This window comes from Trichomycterus rosablanca, chromosome 8 (assembly GCF_030014385.1).
Source record: "Trichomycterus rosablanca isolate fTriRos1 chromosome 8, fTriRos1.hap1, whole genome shotgun sequence".
Lineage (NCBI taxonomy): Eukaryota > Metazoa > Chordata > Actinopteri > Siluriformes > Trichomycteridae > Trichomycterus > Trichomycterus rosablanca.
Genome location: NC_085995.1, coordinates 2,026,616 through 2,053,897, shown reverse-complemented (window position 1 = coordinate 2,053,897; position 27,282 = coordinate 2,026,616). Strand labels below are relative to the sequence as shown.

Sequence of the window (27,282 nt, the reverse complement as noted above, 5' to 3'; positions counted from 1 at the left end):
GAGCTAAATCCGGACTATAAGCGTCTCTCAGTCTCTCAGACATGACCGATTACCCCTTCTCCCACCCTCATCGTCTCCAACCAAAATATAGTAGTGGGGTCATGAGTTAACAGTATGAATGACTTCACATGGGTTTGAGCAGTCCATTCCAAATCCATAATTGTAGAAGATTACCGTCAAGATCTTAAATACTTTTTCTTCCCTAATGTCCAGTCCCTGGAATTGCTGCTATCATATTTACATTTACGTTTTCGGCATTTAGGAGACGCTTTTATCCAAATCGACTTACGATACTGTGACAGTATACTGTCTAAGCAATGAAGGGTTAAGGGCCTTGCTTAAGGGCCCAGCAGCAGTAACCTGGCATTGGTGGGCGTGAACCAGCGACCTTTGGATTACTAGTCCAGTACTTTAACCACCTTAACCACTAGGCTACAACTGCCCTATGCTGTATTTCCTGAGTGATTAGAAAGCTTTTGGTTTCAAAACACAGAAGTTCCCAGTTTATCCTTCTGTATCTCAGTGTCGTAAAAATGGGAAAACCCAAAGGAAAACAAATCTGGCATCTTGGGGAGATACCTGTACTTACTAGTGAGGGCGGTGATGTGATGTGCGCATGCGCAGACCTAACCGCTTAGTGGCTTGTGTACAGTTGAATTTAGTTGAAGATGCGAGTTCAGCGTCGGTGCGTCTCAGCTCTCCTGACGTCCGACTTTTAGCGTTTATTCTTAAAGTTTGGGAATATGTGCGTGTTTTTACGAAGCAGAATGTGAGTATATGCTTTAAATACTTTATATTTAGTTATATTTCATGGCTGGTTTTAATTAATTCATGCTGTGTGCAGTGTTTTGAAGACTTGTAACTTTATTTGCGATCATTTATTGAAACCTTTGCGCAATTTCTCTTTCAAACCACATGCACTTATTTATTGTACTTATAGAATATGTTGTTTATTAAATAAATCTATATAAAAAAAACTTGTTTTAACATTTTAATGTAATTGAAAACGCTTTGAACTTGTGAAAAGTTTTCTAGTTGATCAGATACAGTTTGTATTTTTAGTGGTTTGTTTTTTTAACTAACTGGTTTAATCTAAATTAAATGCACATTTTAGTTACAAATACAACCTTACTTATTTGAACCTTTATGGCGTTTTAAAGTGTTTTTTTTGTAAGTTTATCATACAGAAGCAGAGATTAGTAGTAATTTCACCTATACATCCCAGCCAGGGGTGAACCTGTAGAAATCCAGACCCTTTATGAATTATAAATACTGTAAATATTAGATTACTTGCATGCCTTAATGCATGCATTATTGTTGTTTATGTATATTTGTTCATTTTAATAAGCAGTTATGGGTTTATGTGGGTTAGGGTCAGAATAGCGCCTTCATGTGGTACATATAGGAAAACTTGTCCACAATCAATGGAAACAGATTAGATAAAAGTTGCATAAATTATATAAAAGCTGTGAATTATTGGAACAAGAAAAATACATTTAATTTGCAATGTGGCGAAAACGTGGATGCTTTCACAAAGGTTTGCTTTGCTCGCTGCCTGAGCAACAGTTTATAACACATTGTAAATGATCACTTGTGTTAGTATGTTTATTAATTTAGTGGCAAAACTTTAAATAGAATTCTAAAAGGTTATATCAGTGCTATAAGAGCAGTCGTAGCCTGGTGGTTAAGGTACTGGACTAGTAATCAAAAGGTCGCTGGTTCAAGCCCCACCACTGCCAGCTTGCCACTGTTGGACCCCTGAGCAAGGCCCTTAACCCTCAATTGCTTAGACAATATAAACTGTCAGTACTGTATACTGCTTTGGTTAAAAGCGTCTGCTAAATGCTGAAAATGTAAATGTTAATGCTTCTGTATTACTGGTGGCAACCATGTTGAGGTGACGTCATATGCTAGGGAAGATCAAGTTTTATAATGTAATGATAATGCAGGACAGATGGATCGTCTTTATTTGTTATATATACAAATACACGTTTACGGTACAATTAAGTGTTTCTTCCACATATCCCAGCTTTTTTGGAGGCTGGGGTCAGACCGTCGGGTCAGCAAGTGAACTGCACCCCTGGAGCCAAGAGGGTTTAGGGCCTTGCTCAGGGGCCCAGCAGTGGCTGCTCAGCCTGGTCGAGATTGAATCACACACCTTTTTCGATTGATAGCACTGTTGACATTGACTGTTGGGTGTTGAGTCCCTTTCCTGCAGAATACATACACAAAAATGTCTTTGGTTTGATTTCTATCTGGCTTGTTTTTTAAATTAATAGTCATTTTTTAAGCTCTGATTTTTCCCAGCCTGTTTGACTACTTAAAAGGGACAGTGGTAGCCTAGTGGGTAGAGCTTTGGGCTGTCAACTGAAAGGTTGAGAGCTCGAATCCCAGCTCTTCCATGCAGCCAATGTTGGGTCATTGAGCAAGGCCCTTAACCCTATCTGCTCTAGGGGCATCATACTATGGCTGACCCTGCGCTCTGACCCCACTTCCAAACAAGCTGTGATATGCGAAGAAAGAATCTTGTCGTACTGTATACCTGTATGTATCTATGTATAAATATTACAGTTCTTTTTTAATGTTTTATATACTTTGCTGTATTCTTCATGCACATGACTATATACTGACTTCTCAAATTCTAATAATTAAAATAATTCAATTATAGCTCCTTGTGTAACTTATCAGTTAATGTCTCAGACCGTTTTGGCTTGGATTTGTTGTTGGTGTTAAAAAACACTCGCCTCTGTTCCGTTTCTCCTCTGACGCTGACGAAAGCAAAAGGGTCGTTGGGGTGTTTTATGCAGGCCGGGCAGTAAACAGTCCGAAACAATCTGAATGGCATGCTGACCTTTACTGAAAAGGCTTACGGACTGAAAGCATGTCGTCATCTGTACTCTGTTCCAGCTTTTTTTTCCACCGGTAGCTGCAGTTCATTACGGACTGATTCTAGACAAAGATCTGAGCCACAGTTACAGCTGCTAGCTTAAAGGACCAGCAGATATGTAGATCTGTTAGTGCTGCAAAGAACTGTGTACTCATTTACTTCGTTTTTTGTTTATAATTAGTGGGGTTACTTTATTTTTTTTAAGGCTTTTTTTAATGATCAATGAAACATCACGGCTTAGACACATGAGAATAATCAGCGTGTGTTTGGTTTCTCTTTGTGGATGGAAAACTTTGAGAAACAGACTAAACACACGGCGGCTAATACACAGAAACAGCATTTTCAAAATGATCTGTTGTGGTTTGGAGTAAACCATGAAGCAACTAGTTAATCAGCTCATCAAAGAGTCCAAGAGTCAGAATATAATGAACTCACGGTGTTTCAGAAAACCCATCATGATTTTGTTTGTAGTTTTTACATGACTTCTGTTTGCTCTCATTTTTACACACATGCTCTCTCTCGCCACCAGATAAGCATCAAAAACCCGACAGAGGATCAGTAACGTTTAACACGAGGACACAGTCTGCTGTGACACCTACAAGCTCTATGCGCCTTCACCTCCGCCTGGATCCTAAGGAGTCTAGGGCCTTTCATGGAGTGCTTCCTGAAACCTTCAACAGCCAGGAAGTGAAAGCCATGGACGTCGCTCCCATCCCTCCACCTCTGATTCCTCCTCCGCCTCCCCCTCCTCCTCCTCCTCCACCGCCTCCCCCGGCCCTGGTCAGCCCCGTCAGTCGGCTAGAATCTGCCAGAAAGCAGCGGCTCCGCAACCTGAACTGGGAGCGCATCCCTAAGGAGCGCGTGGAGGGGCGCAGGAGCGTGTGGAGCGGCTCGCTGAGCAGCAGCGAGGACGACGACTTCCTCATCGACCTGCGCTCCTTGGACGAACTTTTCAGTCAAAAGGAGGCGAAGAAAACGGACAAAAGGGATATTTACAGGCGCAGCTCGTGCCAGACCAGATCCCTGCAGGAAGCTGGAGCTGAGAAGGTAAAGCCTGGTGTACACTACACTGTTCGGAAAAACTCACAGCTATATTAAAGTGCTCACCACATGTGTCTCGCGATTGACATTCAGTGATCACAGGGGAGAGCACGCTACACAGTAAGCCACCAGTGAGATGTTTCACAGTATAAAATCTCTAATAAAATCTTAATAGACTGTCCCGGATTCCTCCGAAAACATCCAAAGCAAAGCAATACTATAGACTGAAATTTTAAAGGGAACTACTATTCCACTAGCGCACCAGCACTGAGATTCTGAACTCCTCTGTTCGAAACTCGGCATTGCCACCGGTCTGCTGGATGCCATCTAGCGGGCATAATTGGCAGAGCCATTTCTGCTAGGGCGGGATGACCGGACTATGTGGGTGAGGTCTTCAAACGCTGTGTTAGGACCATGATTAGCAGATAGAGAGGCGCCTGTGCAGAATGCGTGGGTGAAAAAGGGTTCCGTTGAGGGCCGCGTGTGGGTCGGAGGAGGCGTGAGGAGCAATATACCCACCTCACCTGCAATCGGGGATCCCCCAGCAGCGGAAGACAGATTGACTACGCTAAAATTGGGAGAAAATGCATAAAATACAATAGAAAAAAATATCCAAATAAACAAACAGACGAACTCACTATATAAATTGTACTTACAGATTTAGTCCGTCAGAGGAATAAACATGAGCGCTCTGTAACTACAAGACATTGCGGAGGGCGGCACGGAGGCTCTGTGTGCAGCACTGTCGCCTCACAGCAAGAAGGTCCTGGGTTTGATTCCTAGGTGGAGTGGTCCGGGTCCTTTCTGTGTGGAGTTTGCATGTTCTCCCCGTGTCTGTGTGGGTTTCCTCTGGTAGCTCCGGTTTCCTCCCACTTGTGAGACGTTGGAAGCTTAAAGCACAGTAAAAGTGTGAGTCTACAAAACTAATATTGTGCAGCCTGGTTTTAGTGTTTTAGGTATAATATTCGAGACCTTCTATATCAGCCTCCTTATAAAGCACAGGAAAGGCGCTGCTTCAGACAGCAATCTGAAGGGCTGTGTCTCAAACCACATTCTATTTACTTTAAAGTGTGCTCAAAATAATGCACTCACCAAGTCATTTTAACTCTTTATAAAGTCATTCTCAGTTTTTCCTTGCTGTTTATAATTGCTAGCTGTTAGTAGTAGAAACTGCATGATAGATGGTGGTTATCATGGGTAGCTGAGTGGTGCGCAATACTGCAAATAAAATAGTCGCCCAGGCAGAACCTTGGGCGTCTCCCCCCAAAATGAGTCAGCTACTGGAAAGTGTAGTTCAGTCGACTGTTTATCTAAATGACCTTTGTGGTAAAGATAGAATCGAACTGTTTACACAGTCCGTTTAATGCTGTAGGTCACCAGTAACTGTAATTACTTAATTTACTAGCAGTTTAACGTAACGTACAGGGTTTGAAACAGCGGATCTGGTCTTAATACCAGACTTGAACCAGCACAATTTTTACCTTGGATGGCCTTCCTGACACAAACATCCTAGTTCGCCCTGACCGGCCCAGGCGCTCGTGTTCACACTTGGTGGACATTCTATTCCGAAACCACGGGCATTACTATGGCACCGCCTCCCACCAGGTTGGTGCCCATTCGATCAAATGAGCTTTCATTCTCGAGGCCAGGCATCAGTATTGGATGAGAAGGCAGTTGTAGCCTAGCGGTTAAGGTACTGGGCTGGTAATCAAAAGGTTGCAGGTTCAAGCCCCACCACTGCCAAGCTGCCGCTCTTGGGCCCTTAACCCTGTATACTGTCACAGTATGTAAATGTGACATAAATGTAGTTCTATCCGGGCTTGGGACCTGTACTAAGAGTGCACTGACAAGTGCACCTCCCAATGGCAAGGCTGGTTTAGCCACCCCCCTCCGGACCTCCGGACAGCTAATCATGTCCATGCAAATGCCAGATGAGCTTCAAACCCTGGGTCTTGAGGCAGTAGTGGGCTAGCGCTCTTATTAAAATAATAAAAATGTAAAAACTGGTTAAATATGAACTATTAAAGTATTTATTTGTGGTTAAAGCACCTTGGCAGCTGTTATAGACCAGAGTAAACCTCTGCATAAGTCTAGATAATTACACCCTAATGGAGACGTTTTGACGCATTAAATATTGCAACATTCTGCAGGTTAGTTCTGTTTTTAAGATGCCGTTCTCTAATAAACCATCGTTTTTGTGTTTGTTCCAGGTTTCTCTACTCGATTCGAAGCGCAGCATGAACATCGGGATTTTCCTGCGACAGTTTAAAACGTAAGAACGCAGTAAAATTTTGACACCCTCTGGCCACTTGTAGTTTTGTTCTGACTTGGGTATATTTAAATTGCCGTCTCAGTAAATTTAGGTGCTCGAAAGCCATTTTTAAAACCTGTTTGGGCACAAATGGATGGGTACCTTCTAAAAACAGTGCTGGCCTTGCGTTTAATACCTAGACTGATTATTGTAGTACATTCTGATTCTGCTGTACAATAGTGTGTAATATGAGACTACAATTTGTAGATACACATAATACCTTTCTTGATATATGATTCTAAAATTACATTTAAATATGAGTCACAACTAAAATGAGTGTAAATGATGTTATATATAAACAATTAGCTATAAGCAATTTGCTTTACCCAAACTTCTGCAGGAATTGTAAGTATTTCTGTACTTTTGCACATAATTGTGGCAAATTATGATAATTTGCAATTGCAAAAACAAATAATTAACGTTAAATTTTATTGTTCACAGTTCAATTCGTCATGTATTGTTAATGTAAAAATATCACTGTTTATTAAAAAAAAGATCATTATACACTGATCAGCCATAACATTAAAACCACCTCCTTGTCCATTTTATCAGCTCCACTTACCATATAGAAGCATTTTGTAGTTCTACAATTACTGACTGTAGTCCATCTGTTTCTCTACATGCTTTGTTAGCCCCCTTTCATGCTGTTCTTCAATGGTCAGGACCCCCACAGAGCAGGTATTATTTAGGTGGTGGATGATTCTCAGCACTGCAGTGACACTGACATGGTGGTGGTGTGTTAGTGTGTGTTGTGCTGGTATGAGTGGAGTTTTTAAATACTGTGTCCACTCACTGTCCACTCTATTAGACACTCCTACCTAGTCGGTCCACCTTGTAGATGTAAAGTCAGAGACGATCGCTCATCTATTGCTGCTGTTTGAGTCGGTCATCTTCTAGACCTTCATCAGTGGTCACAGGACGCTGCCCACAGGGCGCTGTTGGCTGGATATTTTTGGTTGGTGGACTATTCTCAGTCCAGCAGTGACAGTGAGGTGTTTAAAAACTCCAGCAGCGCTGCTGTGTCTGATCCACTCATACCAGCACAACACACACTAACACACCACCACCATGTCAGTGTCACTGCAGTGCTGAGAATGATCCACCACCTAAATAATACCTGCTCTGTGGTGGTCCTGTGGGGGTCCTGACCATTGAAGAACAGGGTGAAAGGAGGTAACAAAGCATGCAGAGTAACAGATGGACTACAGTCAGTAATTGTAGAACTACAGAGTGCTTCTATATGGTAAGTGGAGCTGATAAAATGGACAGTGAGTGTAGAAACAAGGAGGTGGTTTTAATGTTATGGCTGATCGGTGTACAATGTATTGTAGCTACACATTTAAAGTGTGGTGGGCAGTATAATAATCAGTCAATTAAATACATTTTAAAAAATCACACAGCGGGTCTGATGAAGTATGGTTTGGACCTCACTCTGCTCCGAAACCTCTTCCAAATGAACCTAGAATTCCTACTCAAATGGGCAGGAGTGTTGGAAAAAAGTGTGAAACCCCCCATGTGCCTCTGGACGTTGTTTTTGTCTGGAGAAAGAGGAAACAGAGGTGTTCAGTATTACACAATTAAGGAAACCCTTTAACTCTTATGATGGCCATTGGAGAGCTTTGTTTGTTTGGATAGTGGATTGCCCTCCTGAGGGATGTGAGAGCGGAGTGTAAGAAGGAAGTGAGAAAAGTCCAGTTGACGAGTGGGCAGCTGCTCAGACGAGCGTTGATGTGTTTTCTTTAACGTCCAGCTGCTTTTCCTGGTCAGTTAAGTAGCCTAAGGTCAGACTTGGAAGACCAACACAACAATCGTGAACATTTTAGAGAGCATATTAGAATGTTAGGATTAAAGAATTAACTGTTTAACACTGGGCAGTGGGAACTCAGCAGTTAAAATACTGGACTAGTCATCAGAAGATTGCTAGGTCAAGTTTCACCACCACTAAGTTGCCACTGACCCGGTCACAATTGTAAGTTGCATTGGATAAAAGTGTCTATACAATATTAAAAAAGTAATTTTCCTATTTCTGATTCTATTACACAATGGGTAGGGCAGCTGGTAGGTGGATTGACTATACAAATGAATAGTGGCAATATCTGTCTTCACTAAAATCTCATTATTAATTAACATTATTAATAAGTAATAAATAAAAACATGCAAAAATGTCGCCTCTGCCCTTCAGTGGAAAAGAAAACATCCTGTGGCAGTTTACAGAGCTGTGACAGAACTAATTCACCCACTCACGACGTGTCGAAAGGGTTTAGTGCCCATTATGTCTGTATGAAGGTTGTTTTGTTGTTGCTGCTGCTGTCGCGTCCCATTTGTTGTCTGCAACGTGTAGTTCTTTCTCAACCTTTAGAAACTGCTTAATCCGGGATTGTAAAGCAGGAACGCATGGCACGATGGCCAGAACTCCGTCTGTCTACAGGTTCAAGGTTATAATTCTGGAATAGAACAAATAGAAGTAAAATAGTTTAGATTTTCGTATGCAGTTAATAGTTGAGGGTCTGTTGGGTATTTGACAAGTTTAGGTGTACACAAGGTAGGGCTAAGCGATTTTCACGATTAATTCGGTTAATTCGCATGAACGTTTTCACCCGATGTTAGAATGTGACAATCGCGATTGTTTACACACTTTATGTTTTAATTAAAATACCAACATGTCACGAAGCAGAAACTGACCAGACGCCCGCGGAATATAAATCAGAGAAAGTTTAATATCAAAAGGGCAAAAACAGTGTACAAAATCAGGTAAAGTCCAAAACCAGTGGCTAAACTAAAACAGTAAACGGAAGACAACAAGGATTATACACGGTAACGGTTACATTTAGAAATAAAGAGCGCAAACATGATCTGCAAAATGAGACACAAACAGAAGAGTTTAATTAAGATTCACTGAATCAAACACCGCTGAACTGAATCAAAACTCCGGAGATGGTGAGCCCGATCAGGATTGGCTGACCGGGACATGTGACAGTCACGTGACAGTCCGTGAGAGCTTGGGATTTGTAGTCCATATTGTTAGAAGCAGAACTGGCCCCCTCCATCCACCCCCCAATCACAAGAGGACAAAAGCTGAGCTGAGTGATCACTTGATGCCCCCCAATGTAGATACTGATACAGACTCACTTAGTGGTGGAAACAGCACAGTACAGTACAGGCTCGTGTTCCTTTTAAGAAACCTGTAAAGAACTTTTTGTAAGGTGGTTCTGCTGCACAATATTTAAAACAAGAGTTGTTTGTGAGCTATTCTTATAAAGCATATAGATAATTTAGATTTCTATTTTGTTTTAATTATTGTGATATCGTTATTGTTATAAAGTTTGAGTCCCTTACAAGGATAATTATAGGTGGTGCTGTTACTATTTTTGCACTTCTGCAGTCTTTTAAATTACAATGCAAAAAAAGAAATTTAAGTCTTATTTCAATTGCATTATACAAAAAAAATAAATAAATCGAAATCGTAATCGACAATCGGTTATAATTTTAAAATAATCGAGATTTTTTTTTTTGGCAAAATCGCCCAGCCCTAACACAAGGTGTAAAAATCCCCTGGTAGCACAAGTGTATGTATAATAAGAGCTCAGCCATTGCTGATGACTTTCTCGATCTTTAAATATTTTTCCTTTCCTTTTACAATTTTGATCGATTTCTTGTAATTGCTTGTAATCCTGGTTAAGGGCGGCATGGTGGGTAGCACTGTCGCCTCACAGCAACAAGGTCCTGGGTTTGATTCCCTGGTGGAGCTGTTCAGGTCCTTTCTGTGTGGAGTTTGCATGTTCTCCCCGTGACTGTGTGGGTTTCCTCTGGGAGCTCCGGTTTCCTCACACAGTCCAAGGATGTGCAGTCCGGTTAAAGATTGTCTTGAACTGATTATGTCCTGTCATAAATGTAACCAAAGTGTATAAAACATGACATTTAAATCCTAATAAATAAATAATTCAGGTTAAAAGAAACACATAATAAACATATTGCTGTATGCTGAGCATCTTTCAAACCTCATTTGGACAGTCGGACGTTGGTTGACGCATTGTATCATGGCTCCTAAAGACCTGCGTTTGGTTCTTGCCCTTAGTCACTATCATAGAATATTAAAGGTAGATTGTGGATCTGTTCTGTCCAGTGTTTTTGTGTGGCTTCGGTCCAACCCTGATCAGATGCTGTGTTTAATGAAAAGGAATAAATATATTTTGACGGACCATAAACACAGTTTTTATACACTATATTGCCAAAAGTATTCACTCGTCTGCCTTCACACGCATATGAACTTGAGAGTCCCATTCTTAATCCATAGGGTTTTATATGATTTCAGCCACACTTTGCACCTATAACAGCTTCAACTCTTCTGGGAAGGCTTTCCACAAGGTTTAGGAGTGTGTTCATGGGAATTTTTTGACCATTTGTGAGGTCAGACACTGATTGGACGAGAAGGCCTGGCTCGCAGTCTCCACTCTAATTCATCCCAAAGGTGTTCTATCGGGTTGAGGTGCAGGCCAGTCAGACTCGCTCATCCACGTCTTTATGGACCTCGCTTTGTGCACTGGTGCACAGTCGTGTTGGAACAGGAAGGGGCCATCCCCAAACTGTTCCTACAAAGTTGGGAGCATGAAATTGTCCAAAATCTCTTGGTATGCTGAAGCATTAAGAGTTCCTTTCACTGGAACTAAGGGGGCCGAGCCCAACTCCTGAAAAACACCCCCACACCATAATCCCCCCTCCACCAAACTTTACACTCGGCACAATGCAGTCAGACAGGTACCGTTCTCCTGGCAACCACCAAACCCAGACTCGTCCATCGGATCGGCAGATGGAGAAGCGTGATTCGTCACTCCAGAGAACACGTCTCCACTGCATTACACCACTGCATCCGACGCTTTGCATTGCGCTTGATGATGTGAGGCTTGGATGCGGCTGCTCGGCCATGGAAACTCATTCCATGAAGATCTGTACATGAAGTTTGGAGGTCAGTAGCGATTGACTCTGCAGAAAGTTGGCGACGTCTGTTTATTAATATTATTAAATACATTCTTGTCGTTGTGCTAGACAGTGTGTAGACAGGGTGTTTTCAGAAGGTTTAGGGACAGCCAGTTCTTTTAGGTGCTGAGTACAATAAAAGCTTATTGGATGTTATTATTAGTTCCATTGTTATGAAGCAGCTTGTTAAGCGTGTAGGTATTAAAACTGCTGAGTGAAGACTAATCTACAGAAATCCCAAGACGGTCTTGTATCTCGAGCTTACAGAATATCATGAGTCAATAAGACTTTGTTTGAACTGCCTGTCTATTTTTTCCCCCTGTAATGACTTTGTAAGCTTGTGCGCATTCGTGTTCATACTTGAATGTTGTTTCATTTAAGTTGTGATCAGAGAGCAACATTACCAAGGTGGATATCTGTCAGAACTTGCTCTGAAAAGCATTATAAAGTAATCCGCGTACAGACTGAAACCTTAGTGCTTTCTGCCCGTTTATTCTCTCTGCCCACACAGACCGGTGGGTAGTGAGTCACTTTTTTTAGTTTTTTTGAAGGAACTGAAGCATTATGAATTATATTCCCCAGCGAGAAGGCCTTTGTGATCTGCTCTTGTACCTTTTTATTATTTCAGCTCCCGGGGGCCAAGTAGTATTCTGTTCCAGAAACAATTACAGGCTACACGCTACAAAAAGATGAGCTAATGCTGTTTCTTGGAAGCGATGTGAAAGAGCCACCTGCGCTGCGTGCTCTACATCTGGCTTGAGCGAACCGGCTGACAACGGGTTAACCAGTGTTACCAAAACCATTATGAAGTGGTACAAATGAAGGCATGGATGGGCGTAGGCTTGTTTTGATTAGTGATGGGATGAGAATAATGACAGGGTGATAAAGTAAACAAACTGGCATGATCAGTGAGGAACAGGTTTACAGTTCAATGCTGAGCTCAACCATATCCAAGAGAATCCATGTGAAATGCTTATAATGCTTATTTCTTTATCCACAACAATTAACCTTTAATAATAGCTGCTTTAATTCTTTGTTATGCACATTAGAAATTGTAAAAGTTTTAGAAATGTGTCTAAATATAGTAGGTTGGATTTGAGGGTGAGATGGACTGATTAGACATTTTAAGGCAGATGTAGCTGGTTTTCTCTTGGCGACTTGATGACCGGTTGCCGATTCTGATTAGACGGGAGGACTAATAAACATAACAGCACTCGACTTCACGGGCTAAAGACACCAAACTTTTATTAAGAACAAAAGAGAATACAAGAATGCTGCACGCATACCCCTTATAACTGCATTATTGGAGCTTCCTACCCAATAACAAACTTTGTGAGATATGCCCAGTCGTCAATGTCCGGCCCAAAAAACGACCTTAAAACATGCATGTTGTGAGTACGACCTTTTTGCCTCGTTCCCCTCTTTCTGTTGTTTTTATTTCAGTGTCGCTCACCTGTTATTAGCGTTACAAGCGTCACAAGATCATCGCTGCTTTTACTTGTATTACCGGACCTCCTGGGCTTAACATAGTGCCATATTAATATAAAAAGTTGGTTCACGATTGGTAACACAACCACTTGTTGATGCTTTCTCCACCAAGCGCCAGAGATGCACACTTTAAGATTCTGCCACAACTTTTGCACTTATTTAAATATTTGTAATTTATTGCTCACTTTACACACACAATGTAAAATATAGTAGGGATTTAACAATGCACCACAAAACAGTTAAAAATCGATTCACATGTGTAGCTATTCAAATCGGTTTACATGTATAATGAATCGATATTCACAAAAAGGGAAATGTGCAGCATTGTTTTGCATAGTTTGTACCTACCTCATAAATAAAAGAGCATTTAGTATTTAGATAAATAAAAGATAAGCACAAATAGTCATTTATAAAAAAAAATTTAAGAGAAATAATAAAAGGAAAAGTCATCGTATCGTGAGCCCAGTATTGTGAATCGCATCGCATCGTGGGTCGAGTGTATTGTTACATCCCTGAGAATAAGTCATACAAAAAATTACCCCCCAACATGTGAAAGATGCCCCAAATACACCAGAGAGAGAGACAACAGCTACACAAACCTGGTACTGTTAAAGAAACCCTCGACCAAGAAAACACAAGAGAAATCCTAAACCTCCTCCTGACAGGAACAACAATAAACAAAAATTGAAATGGACAAATAGTAACAGGAAAAAAAACTCTGATCATGTGTATAAAGTGGCGTAAAACTCATAAACAAATAAATTAAAAACGCACAGTCATGTTTGCATCCAGATGACTTGCTGTATGGTGTAAATAATACGTCTTATCTACTTAAAGAACTACTCGACCTCTGTGGGTACTTCAGGCGTGTCTCCTTTTTGGTGTTCCTATACCATTAAAGATATACGGTTACACCGATGGAGTCACGCATGTTTGTACAGTCACTGTTTCTTATTTTGTGTCGCCACTGCGACGTCTCGAGTCTCTTTCATTTTTATCAGCCGCCGAGATAAGTCTGATAAGCCTGTCGGCACTCAGCAGGGAGCGAAACGGTGAAAAACGGGTGAAACGTCGCTGGTGTCCGACCTTTTCCTGCCCTCACGTGTGCTCGTGTGATGGTTTTAGTAAGCTTTCATAATCAAGTGCTGAACGTCAGGCTTGGCGTGACTCCTGCTCTGATATTTTAGGTGTGGTGTTGATATTAGGACCGGGGTGATGTAATTAACACACAGTGTTTCTTTTTTCCACAGTGCAGCCAAGGAGATCGTGGAGGATGTGAGGCGGGGGGCCGGCGATCGCTACGGAGCCGAGAAGCTATCCGAGCTCTGCAAGCTGCTGCCCGATAGAGAAGAGGTAACGAGGTTAACACAATAAGTGGAATTGTTTGTTTCTCCTGGCACATTATAATCCTCATCACCCCACTGTTTTACATTAGTGATCAGTGTGTATTCTGGTGTGTAGTGTGTGATGTCCTACAAAATACTGGACCTTGTCCAGGAAAGCAGCGATCCATTAGAATAGTGTGCGTTTGGAACAACGCCATAACATTAAAACCACCTCCTTGTTTCTACACCCACTGTCCATTTTATCAGCTCCACTTACCATATAGAAGCACTTTGTAGTTCTACAATTACTGACTGTAGTCCATCTGTTTCTCTACATGCTTTGTTACCCCCTTTCATGCTGTTCTTCAATGGTCAGGACCCCCACAGAGCAGGTATTATTTAGGTGGTGGATCATTCTCAGCACTGCAATGACACTGACATGGTGGTGGTGTGTTAGTGTGTGTTGTGCTGGTATGAGTGGATCAGACACAGCAGCGCTGCTGTAGTTTTTAAACACCGTGTCCACTCACTGTCCACTCTATTAGACACTCCTACCTAGTTGGTCCACCTTGTAGATGTAAAGTCAGAGACGATCACTCATCTATTGCTGCTGTTTGAGTCGGTCATCTTCTAGTGGTCGCGGCCCACGGGGTGCTGTTGGCTGGATATTTTTGGTGTGTAGTGAGGTGTTTAAAAACTCCAGCAGCGCTGCTGTGTCTGATCCACTCATACCAGCACAACACACACTAACACACCTCCACCATGTCAGTGTCACTGCAGTGCTGAGAATGATCCACCACCTAAATAATACCTGCTCTGTGGGGGTCCTGTGGGGGTCCTGACCATTGAAGAACAGCATGAAAGGGGGCTAAAAAGGCATGTAGAGAAAAAGATTGATTACAGTCAGTAATTGTAGAACTACAAAGTGCTTCTATATGGTAAGTGGAGCTGATAAAATGGACAGTAAGTGTAGAAATGGTGATCACTGATTGGTGTATATATATATATATTAACGTTTTATTGTCTCATTTCTTTTCAGGAATCAAAGTTAAAGAAGTTCACGGGAGACCAAAGTTCTCTCCGAGAGCCGGACCTCTTCATGCTCCTACTGGTACAAGTACAAAAGTAAGTAATTTACCCCCAACTCAACCCCCTCTGATTTAAACCAAACCCGTTTGCACATTCTTACCACCTTCCTCAGTAACTGTATACCCCTCCCGGTAAATACAGCCCCCCCACACACACACACTCCTCCCCCCTCCTCTGTAAAATAAACGAAGTGAGGCCGATTGCCGCTGATTGATCCGTTCTTCTTCCCTCCGCCAGCGTTCGCCTGCGTCTGGGTGCCATGATCCTGCAGCAGGAGTTCGACCCCGCCGTGACCTCTCTGTGTGTGGCGGCCAGATGTCTGAGGGAGGCAGCGCGAGGTAAAACGACCGCGGGGGGGCCGGAGGTCTTAACTTTCAGCACGCTCGACCCTCCCGTCAGCACTTGGTGTCACTTCAGCCTCGTAAATCACCCTCACGCGCCCCAATCGCAGAAAACACTTTCCTCCACTGACTCTTAGTTCTCGATTCTCAGTGTGCCGAGTAAATCCTTCTACGCCATTGGTGGTTTCTTTTGATATCTCTGTCTCTGATTGGCTAACACATGATTATGTTGAGGTAGTGTTGTAGAGCAGTCGTAGCTCAGCGGTTGAGGTACTGGAGTAGTAATCAGAAGATTGCTGGTTCAAGCACCACCACTGCTTGGGCCCCTGTGCAAGGCCTTTAACTCTCAATCGCTTTATTCACCAAGTATTTACATTTACAGCATTTAGCAGACGCTTTTATCCAAGGTGACCTACAGTACTGCGACAGTATATTATCTAAACAATTGAGGATTGAGGGCCTTGCTCAAGGGCCCAACAGTGGCATTCTAACAGAGGTGGGGCTTGAACCAGCAAACATTCGATTACTAGTCTAGTACCTATTTAGATTTACGTTTTCATCATTTAGCAGACGCTTTTATCCAAAGTGACTTACAGTACTGTGTCTAAGCAATTGAGGGTTTGGGGCCTTGCTCAAGGGCCCAACAGTGGCAACCAGCCAGTGGTGGGGCTTCAACCAGCAACCTTTCGATTACTAAAGTGACTTACAGTATCCAAAGTGACTTACTGTATCGTGACAGTATATTATCTAAACAATTGAGGGTTAGGAGCCTTGCTCAAGGGCCCAACAGTGGCAACCTGGCAGAGGTGGGGCTAGAACCAGCAACCTTTCAATTACTAAAGCGACTTACATTATCCAAAGCCACTTACTGTACTGTGACAGTATATTATCTATACAATTGAGAATTGAGGGCCTTGCTCAAGGGCCCAACAGTGGCAACCTGACAGTGGTGGGGCTTGAACCAGCGACTTTTTGATTAGTAGTCCAGCATCTTAACCTCTAGGTTACAACTGCCTTCATAAATTTCTATTTATATTTACGTTTTCGGCATTTAGCAGATGCTTTTATCTTTTGCTTAAAGGCCCAACAGCCCGGCAGTGGTGGGGTTTTAACCGGCAACTTTCTGCTTATTAATCCAAGACCTTAACCATTAGGCTACCCTTCGCCTTCATCAATAACTGTATGAATGTATTTACAGTTCCTAGGACATAAGTACAGAATTGTGCCCTGCTTGATGTTTGGTGCTAATTTAACTCGTCTTTTTTTGTCCTTGCAGAGCTGCTGAGCTGCCACAAGCTTCACTGCATTCTGCGCCTGGTGCTCAAAGCAGGGAACTACATGAACGCTGTAAGTGTTAATCAGTGCTGGATGTGTGTCAGATGTGCGTGTTTCAGAGATGTTAACACTCATTTCACTGCACTTTTTTATCTAAGTGTTTAGGTCTTGATTTAATCAGATTTATTTAATATAGCAGGTGCAGCATTAATATTCAAAGCTTTGGGGCGATCGGGTGGCGCAGCGATAAAGTACTGGGTATCCAGGGTTCAAATTCCAGCTGTGCTATCGACCTGTTAGTAATCTGCATTAACATGATTGTCTAATGTCTAAGGGTCGCCTTCGGGAGTTGCCTTGTCAGTGCGCTCTCAGTACAGGTCCCAAGCCTTGATAGAAATAAAAGGGTTGTGTCGAGACGCCCAGGTGGCGCAGTGGGATATTCCGCTAGCACACCAGCGTTGAGATTCTGAACTCCTTGCCTCTGGTTGGCTGGGCGCCATCTAGCGGGCATAATTGGCGGTGCCTGCAGGGAGGGATGATCGGACTATGTGGACGGGGTCTTCAAACGCTGTGTAAGGACCATGATTGGCGGATAGATGCGCCTGTGCAGGCTGTGTGTGGGTCGGAGGAGGCGTGAGGAGCAGTATACCCACCTCGACTGCAAAAAATCGGGGATCCCCCAGCAGTGGAAGACAAATTGACTAGGCTAAATTGGGAGAAAAAGGCATAAAATATATACAGTGTATCACAAAAGTGAGTACACCCCTCACATTTCTGCAGATATTTAAGTATATCTTTTCATGGGACAACACTGACAAAATGACACTTTGACACAATGAAAAGTAGTCTGTGTGCAGCTTATATAACAGTGTACATTTATTCTTCCCTTAAAATAACTCAATATACAGCCATTAATGTCTAAACCACCGGCAACAAAAGTGAGTACACCCCTTAGTGAAAGTTCCTGAAGTGTCAATATTTTGTGTGGCCACCATTATTTCCCAGAACTGCCTTAACTCTCCTGGGCATGGAGTTTACCAGAGCTTCACAGGTTGCCACTGGAATGCTTTTCCACTCCTCCATGACGACATCACGGAGCTGGCGGATATTCGAGACTTTGCGCTCCTCCACCTTCCGCTTGAGGATGCCTGAAAGATGTTCTATTGGGTTTAGGTCTGGAGACATGCTTGGCCAGTCCATCACCTTTACCCTCAGCCTCTTCAATAAAGCAGTGGTCGTCTTAGAGGTGTGTTTGGGGTCATTATCATGCTGGAACACTGCCCTGCGACCCAGTTTCCGGAGGGAGGGGATCATGCTCTGCTTCAGTATTTCACAGTACATATTGGAGTTCATGTGTCCCTCAATGAAATGTAACTCCCCAACACCTGCTGCACTCATGCAGCCCCAGACCATGGCATTCCCACCACCATGCTTGACTGTAGGCATGACACACTTATCTTTGTACTCCTCACCTGATTGCCGCCACACATGCTTGAGACCATCTGAACCAAACAAATTAATCTTGGTCTCATCAGACCATAGGACATGGTTCCAGTAATCCATGTCCTTTGTTGACATGTCTTCAGCAAACTGTTTGCGGGCTTTCTTGTGTAGAGACTTCAGAAGAGGCTTCCTTCTGGGGTGACAGCCATGCAGACCAATTTGATGTAGTGTGCGGCGTATGGTCTGAGCACTGACAGGCTGACCCTCCCACCTTTTCAATCTCTGCAGCAATGCTGACAGCACTCCTGCGCCTATCTTTCAAAGACAGCAGTTGGATGTGATGCTGAGCACATGCATTCAGCTTCTTTGGACGACCAACGCGAGGTCTGTTCTGAGTGGACCCTGCTCTTTTAAAACGCTGGATGATCTTGCCCACTGTGCTGCAGCTCAGTTTCAGGGTGTTGGCCATTTTCTTGTAGCCTTGGCCATCTTCATGTAGCGCAACAATTCGTCTTTTAAGATCCTCAGAGAGTTCTTTGCCATGAGGTGCCATGTTGGAACTTTCAGTGACCAGTATGAGAGAGTGTGAGAGCTGTACTACTAAATTGAACACACCTGCTCCCTATGCACACCTGAGACCTAGTAACACTAACAAATCACATGACATTTTGGAGGGAAAATGACAAGCAGTGCTCAATTTGGACATTTAGGGGTGTAGTCTCTTAGGGGTGTACTCACTTTTGTTGCCGGTGGTTTAGACATTAATGGCTGTATATTGAGTTATTTTGAGGGAAGAATAAATTTACACTGTTATATAAGCTGCACACAGACTACTTTTCATTGTGTCAAAGTGTCATTTTGTCAGTGTTGTCCCATGAAAAGATATACTTAAATATTTGCAGAAATGTGAGGGGTGTACTCACTTTTGTGATACACTGTATATGCATAGAAAAAAGGTTGTGTCATTAAGTACAGATGGTATAAAAGCAGGTATGTAGACCAGATCTGCTGTGATGACGCTTAAATATGGGAGCAGCTGAAAGAAAAAATAAATATTCAAGTCTTGACCACTGTAGTAAGGTTTGAAAGTGTTTTACGTGAATCCTTGGCCTTATTTTTTTAGACTTCTGTGGTGACTCTTCCCAGACGTGATCTCATTAGAAATCCCAGCAAGCCTTGCATAACTACGTTACCAGTCGAGTATTATTTACACACGTTTTTGAGGGGCTTTTATTTATTGAATTTAGTGAATGTTTCGAATGTCTCTCTTTGTGAAGCGACTGCATTCACACCTGTAACAACTGACCGTTAAATCAGGTCCTCAGCGCAGCGTGAAATTTAAGCTATCGGCCGTGTTTGGAAGGAAAACAAGACTTCAGTTCTTCTGTTTTTTTAAGTAATTTGACAGACTGTGAGTGCGTGAGTGTGTTCGTGTGTGTGTGCGTTTTGGTGAGAAGGTGTCCGTGCCGTGGACCCTGCTCTGATACGCTCTGTTTGTTTAAGAAGTCACGTCCTGGAACACAATCACATGGAGCTTACTCTGTCTCACAGGGGGGTTACGCAGGGAACGCGGCCGGCTTCAGGATCGCATCGCTGCTCAAACTGGCCGACACCAAAGCCAACAAGCCGGGGGTGGACCTGCTGCATTTCGTCGCCATGGTGTGTATACGTTCTTATTGTCTTCTCATATAGATGTGTTTGAATGAGAGTAGCGCCCCACTCACAGCTCCGGGGTGTCGTGTTGGGATTTTTTCCCCCTAAAGCTCTTCGATCTTTGTGAATGGGGTCGACAGGTTTGTGTTACAGTAGTGATGTAAGATCAGAGATACCTGTGTGAATACCAGGCTGTTGTGTAACGTTTTTGAAAGTGGTCTAGACGTTACAAAACAAAGGTGCGCTTCGTTTCTCTGTCCTGATTTCAGGCTGCGTAACACATATTAACGGACTGCTCAGCACTAAACACAGAAAGACTGAAATTCTTTACCGAAAACAACATACAAACCCTACTTAAGACATCACCGGGGAAAATACTGAACTTTTTGACACGTTCAAATCTAAAAGATCTTGTATAATTTGTTTTTAAATGACCTGGATCAAGGATGCAATCTATGTACCGCCGTATAAATAGCCTCAATGGGCTGATACGGCATTAAACTCAATCCATCAATCCTTACAGCGTTTTAAATGAATGTGAGATGAAAATCAAGACGACATTTTCTTCATTTTCCTTCCAATTTAGTGTAGCCAATTAGTCTTCAGCTGCTGGGGACCCCTATCGCATCTGAGGAGGGTATATTTTTCTGACGCACGCTTCCTCTTAATCACCCGTACTTCCGTGGATTTGATAGTCACGCGCTGATCTCCAAGTTCCTCCACTTCTGTACAGGCGCCTCTGGCTACTAACCAGGATCCTTACACAGCATAGAAGATCCTGCCCCCTTTTTAGGGTCGTCTTTTCTCACCCAGCAGACTAGTGGCCGATTTTGTCTGCTGCAGGCACTACTAACTGTGCCTGCTAGGGGGTGCCCAGCCGTCCGGTAGCAGAGCTGAGATCATTGTCCGTATAGGCGCCCGACCGGTTGTTAGCAGAACTAAGACTCGAAATCACGAGCGCTGGTGGGCTGGCGTGTTTTACCGCTGTGCCACTTGAGCTCTCATGGTCAAACTTTTATAACCAGCTGACGAATTGCCTGATTAATAGATTAAAAAATAAATGTTATTAATAGCACACGTGAAAGAAGAACGTTATTGCTTCATTATTAAGAACTGTACGCAGGATATCCCGCTAGCACACCAGCGCCGAGATTCTGAACTCCTCAGAATGGGTCGGAGGAGGCGTGAGAAGCAATATACCCAGTTTGACTGCAATCGGGTATCCCCCAGCAGCGGAAGACAGATTGACTACGATAAATTGGGGAGAAAATGGGAGAAAATGCATAAATAAAATAGTAAAATAAGAACTGTAGATTTCTACACCACGTCCCAGAAATTCTCTCCTCAGATTTAATCACAGCCACTGAGTCGAAGTTCCCGTCGATTCCAGCCCACATTTATACATAATTACTGGCCAACTACTAAGAAGACAGTCGACATGTTCAGACATGAACAATTCATAATAAAAATAGTTCCTTTCATCATTCAGAAATGAAAATAAAGTAAACTAAACCAGGCGTGAATACTTCCTGATCTATAGAACTGAGTCATGAAAAACAAAAGCAGTGTGTTTGATTAAGTCATGGAGAGCCGAGTCCTGACCTGAGCGCTGTGTTGTCGCTTCCTCCTGCAGGAGGTCGTGAAGAAGGATGAGGACCTGCTAACATTTCCAAGCCAGCTGAGTCACGTCAGTCCCGCCTCGAGGTAAAGTTACTTAACCCAGATTAATAAACGCTCCGCCAATCGTACAGATATCACATTTATTTTCAAAGCAGTGCTCAGGTTGCTAGGTTATGTTCTGATGAGGTAATGATCTGAACGTTTGCGGTTTAGGTTATCGGAGGAGTCCGTGCTGGAGGATCTGTCGCGCTTACGGAGTCGAGTAGCAGAACTGAGAACCAGCACGCAGACGGAGCCTGAGCTCGAACAGCAGGCGCGGCCCTTTCTGGAGGTAACATCCGGTTTGCTCATCTGTTCTGACTGCTGGGGGTCGTCTGTGTCAAGTAGTTACGTATGATTATGAACAAAACAATAGTCATATCCAATCACCCAATTTCATTTCGCCTCCTCTCTACTTCTGCTTCATCAAACAACATTTCTGGAAAAACGGACAGAACAAACCTTATACACAGGATGCTGTATCGGACACACCCAACTCACACATTCATATATGATAAGAAGAGAGGAGCCCCCTGTATGCAACCTATGTCAAGCCATCATTACTATAAAACACATTTCCATAGAATGTGTTAAATATAACAGAGAGAGACTGAAAACAACTGACTCTATAAGCAATATCTTTACCAGAAACAATGCAAACATGATCATAAACTTTCTTACAAATACAAACTTGAGGACTTGAGGATAAACGCAATAAATTCCTGCCCCAAATAACCGGTCCTACCTTGAAATAACTCAACAGAGTAAACAAGGTGTTAGAAAAACCAAATAAACAAACTGTCCCGAAGAGAGCCATTACTAACCCCCACCCCACTGAAATGTGTGCAGTAGCCAACCGCTTCTTTTTACCAGCACCAGACAGGTTCATATGGGGCTCAGTCTCACATATGGAGAGTCAAGCACTGATCTCGGTTATCCCTCGTCTCTGTGCAGCACCATCTATCAGCCAGCAGAGGTCCTAATTCCATCTTATATGAGTAACCCCCTATTTGGCAGCCCACCTTCCACAAGCCAATCACCATCCATATAGGTGCCAGTAGCAGAGCTGAGATTTGAACCATCAGCTCTGTTTTACTTGCGTGTTTTTACCACTGCGCCACCTAAGCGCCTGTAAAAGGCAAATTTGTCCTTGGTCAGACTGGCTTTTTAAATTCTACAATAAAATCAGAGTGCTAAATTGAGTGGGTCATCGTGCACAATCGATGGTTCATGAATCCTGGCATTTACCGCAAGTTATTGGTTAGAACTTATTGTGGTTTAGACGGATGAAATTCCGTTCGTGTACGTATAAGAATACATCCATGCGGTATCTCCGCCTCGTTTCTTTCAGGCGGCCGAGGTAAGACTGATGGAAGCTCAGGAGGAAGTAGATCATCTGCGGCAGACCAGCCAGGCCTTGGTGGAGTTCTTCTGTGAGGATGAAACCTCCTTTAAGCTGGAGGAAGCTTGTCGCATCTTCCACTGCTTCTGCCACAGGTTTCAGAAAGCTGTACAGGTGAGAGGATCTTACTTAGTCCTGTTCCACTATCAAGATATCAGTCAGATCATGCCGATCATGGTTTTGGATGAGCCTGTAATCATAATATATACTGATGTAAAAATGATAAACATATTTCACTTACTAGCTTTGAATAATTTCAGGATCCATCAGTGTTCCCATCAGGTGTTGATATGGTTTAATGGTTTAATTTATGGCTACAGCCTTGTTTTTGGAACAAAATGTCCAACAGGAGGCGCCCAATTGACTCTATTCTGCTAGCACACCAGTGCCGAGATTCTGATCACTCACTCACTCACTGTCTTAACCGCTGGAGCCTATCCTAGCTGATCAATGGGCGCAAGGCACACAGTAACACCCTGAACGGGGCGCCAGTCCATCGCAGGGCAGACACACATACACACACCCATTCACCTTTAGGGCAATTCAGTGTCTCCAATTAACATGAATGCATCTTTTTGGACTTTGGGAGGAAATCGGAGCTCCCGGAGGAAACCCACAAAGACACGGGGAGAACAGAACTCCGCACAGAAAGGACCCGGACTGCCCCGCCTGGGAATCGTACCCAGGACCTTCTTGCTGTGAGGCGACAGTGCTACCCACCGGCACAATTCTGAACACCCTGGTTTGAATCTTGGCTCTGCTACCAGTTGGCTGGGCGCCACCTAGCGGGCACAGTTGGCAGTGCCTGCAGCAGACAAAATTGGCCACCGAGTCTGCTGGGTGGGAACAGGCTGGACGAAGTGGGCGGTGTCTTCAAACAGTGGTTAGCAGATGTCCTTTTCCGCCCAGTTGTAGCCTAGTGGTTAAGGTACTGAACTAGTAATCAGAAGGTTGCTGGTTCAAGCCCCACCTCTGCCAGGATGCCACTGTTGGGCAAGGAGTTGAGGGACTGTGCACGTGTTGGAGAGGGCGTGGAGCTGGCAAATATATCCTCCTCGGACGCATAAATAAATAGAAAAAAAAAAACATGGAATGGTGTCCACATACTTTTGGCCGTTTAGTGCATGTTATAGTTGTGTTTATTAGTTTGTAAACCACACTGTCACATTGTGTTTTAGGAGAACTCCGAGCGTGAGCGGCAGGAACAGAGGCGGGTGGAGCGGCAGAGAGAGAACCTGGAGAAGCGCCGCTCTGTGGCGGCCTGTACCATCTCTCAGCTGGACGACCTGGAGCAGACGCTGGAGAAGAACCTGAGCTACACCTGGAGCCGCCGCAGCCTTCGCCGACACTCGCAGCGTCTGCCCGGCCCGGACAAGAGCCTGGCGTCCCGGCAGCCGCTCGGCTCGGAGCGGCCGGACGTTCAGCAAGTGTTCAGTTTGGAGGATTACGGGAAGAATTCTGAGCTCGGTGGACGTTCGGAGATTAAGGACGGTACGACGCGTGTGCTGAATGGAATTGAAAAGGACTCGGCGCAGGAGGAACGTGTTTCGGGATCGGACGTGGATGTAGATATGTCGATTGTGCAGTTCAGTGTGGAGAGCCAAGCCGCTGCTGCTGCTGTTAATAGGTTTGATTCGAGCAGGGTACACGTTCCTGTGGTAGAAAACGCAACAGAGCAACAAGGAATGGCGAACGCATCAACGCACGTGTTAGAGGCTAGAACAGACGTTCACAGTGTTTCTGAAGGAGTAATGTACGTCGTAGAGGAAGCTGGAAATCTGGAAAGTACTGATGCTAAAGCTAACACGCATGCAACGGACATTCAGGCTCATCCTGAGATCTGGCAGGAGCCCTATCATCCTAAAATCTTCCCTCAGCTGGCACAGGAGGCGGGCTCGGTCAGCCCAAGCATAGAGCGGGAATACCCACGCGTGGGCGAGACCCTAGAATGTCACACTCTGGTGAAGGGCTTGCGCTCATACGAAGCGCTTTCGCCTACAGGGCAGCGTCCAGCGCCGAGCCCCTGCTCCAAATGGAAAAAGGAACTGGACGTGGTGGAGCGAGACGGCGCGGCCTCGTCTCAATCCAAGGAAGACCAGCGCACTCTCAAAACACCCACCCGAGTTACCTCGAAACGGGCACTGGCACCCAGAAACGGAGCCTCGAACAGCCCCGGCGTCCTGAAAGCACGACCCAAACCGGAGCCGGGTCCGCCCGACGGAGCGTCCACCCCCCGATCGTCACGCGTGACCCCTCCGCGGTCCTCGTCCGTGCGCGTTTCTCCATGCGCGCGGCCCAGCAGCGTACAGGCCGAACTGAAGCGCAGCATCAGCACGAAGGATAAAACCAGCGACCCGCTGATCAAGCAGAACCGCCGACCAGCTGAAAAGTCCAGCCCAGAAAAGGACAAAACGTTTTCCGCTCACGAGCCGTTCGTCCGGGGGTCGCCGTTACGGGTAACGAAGCGGGTCGCGCCGCAGTCGGAGACGCAGAGTCCCTGTCAGGGACGGACAATCAGCAGCCCGACCTCCGCTACGACCCCAAAAACGATCCGTACCGCGGTGATAAACGCGGCTAAAGCCAAAAAGAGCGCGGACGCAGCGCCCTCTAAGGTAGCGGGGACGAGGGGCGCGGCACCTAAGATGCCACGAGCTGCCGCACAACCAATGTGGAGATGATATTCGATCCCCCTCATTTCAGCCATTCAAAATGGTACTGCATTTGTTTGTGCTGCACAGATTTGTAAAACCGGGTTTGATCCATGTGTGTTACTGTGTGGAGTGTAGCACGTCCAGCCAGGTTTCCTCAGGGTGTTCAGAACCCCCTAACCTCCCAAAAACATGCCACGGCTGCTATACTCGCCCCTAGGTTTGCATGAGCGAGGGTACAATGCCCTGTTACAGACAAGAGTGTGCATTTCTAGCCCCTGACCACCACTGGATCAGTTTCGGATGATTCTGATGATCATTATTTATGGTTCGAGATCACACACACCTAGGACGAGATACACAATCCACTTACTGGCTTGTTCAGCGCTAACCTGTGAATTTATGCCACTTCTCAGCAATGTCTTACATCTACACAGTATAAAAATCATTCATGCTTCATCTGTACTGTTACTGATACAGTTCAGGAACCGATGATGGACGGTTCTGGTTCTGGTGCTCATGTTCCTTTGTCTGTGTTCAGGATTTTAGATACAGCAAAGGGTTCAGAACTTCTTCTAGTCCGCTAACTTGACTTCACATCAACTCTTAATCGTCACTGTAGTCCTCTCGCTCTGTCTTTACGTAAATGCCATTCAATAAAGGAGCCATTCATTCTTTTTTTTTTTTGGGGTAGGGCCTGAGACGGGGGCATGAAAGGATAATCACTCCTCTCAGAGTCTTCCACCCAGAGTCCCAAAGTCATTTGTTCTCAGTTCTCGAGTTTGACACGGCTATTTGATGCAGCTTTGACTTTAGCTTAGCTTGGCGCACTACCTCTGGACACAGGCGGGCTCTGTGCAGGCTGCAGAGCACCTCTGATCGGATCGGATCGGATCCCGAAACGACTCGTTTTAGACCAGGGCGCTTTGGTCATTCTTGGCTTTGTTGTGCTTAATATATGATCATTATGTGTGTGTGCTTTAGCTTTCAGCGTTTCACGTGACATTGAGTAAAAATGTTGATAACGTAGATCGAGACACGGCTCGGAAATCTGAGTACGTTTTTTTTTAAATACACGACTCTGTGGGGCTCATTCCCTCAAAAATAGTCTTAAAACCAGGTCAGAGCGACTCTGTAGGTCGTTATGAATGAATGAAATCTTATCTAAGACTCTTTAAAGGTTTATATTTATCGGTCTTAATTAAAAGTCCCAAAGCTGCATGAGAGAAATCGCCATGTCTTGAGTTACTGCCCTCTGTAGGACGGAGGTCTGATCAGTAGCCGCCATTTGTCGGTACGGGGTGTGGGGCTTTCCCCCCTTTTTTTTTTTACTTGTTGATTTATCTCAACCTGATGCACTTTAAGAGAGCTGAGAGAGATTATTACTGGCTGATGGCTGGAATTATTTTTTTTTGTGTTGAAATGTTAACGCATTTGTAAATGTCAGTTGTAAAGTTTGTATTTGTAAATGTTAAATAAAATAAAGATAAAAATGTTGTAAATCTGATATTATTTGCCATTTTATTTATGCATTTTCTCCCGATTTAGCGTAGTCAATCTGTCTTCTGCTGCTGGTAGATCCCTGATTGCAGTCGAGGTGAGTATATATTGCTGCTCACGCTTCCCCTGACCCACGCGCAGCCCTTAGCTGAAACTCTTATACAGCATTTGAAGACCCCGCACACATAGTCCGGTCATCCCGCCCTAGCAGAAACGTGTCTGCTGCAGGCACTGCCAATTATGCAA

At 44.2% G+C, this 27,282-nt stretch overlaps 1 protein-coding gene across 1 annotated transcript; it reads left to right on the top strand.

Moving 5' to 3' along the window:
* Nucleotides 1–688: 688 nt before the first annotated feature.
* fhdc2 (FH2 domain containing 2) lies at nucleotides 689–27,043 on the top strand. Its single transcript, XM_063000323.1, has 12 exons — nucleotides 689–769; nucleotides 3,417–3,934; nucleotides 6,139–6,200; nucleotides 13,952–14,054; nucleotides 15,066–15,151; nucleotides 15,353–15,453; nucleotides 16,733–16,803; nucleotides 19,726–19,833; nucleotides 21,461–21,531; nucleotides 21,661–21,778; nucleotides 22,838–23,002; nucleotides 24,067–27,043. The coding sequence occupies exons 2-12, from the start codon at nucleotides 3,494–3,496 to the stop codon at nucleotides 25,564–25,566; spliced, it is 2,826 nt and encodes a 941-aa protein (XP_062856393.1). The 5' UTR covers nucleotides 689–769; nucleotides 3,417–3,493; the 3' UTR covers nucleotides 25,567–27,043.
* Nucleotides 27,044–27,282: the final 239 nt, after the last annotated feature.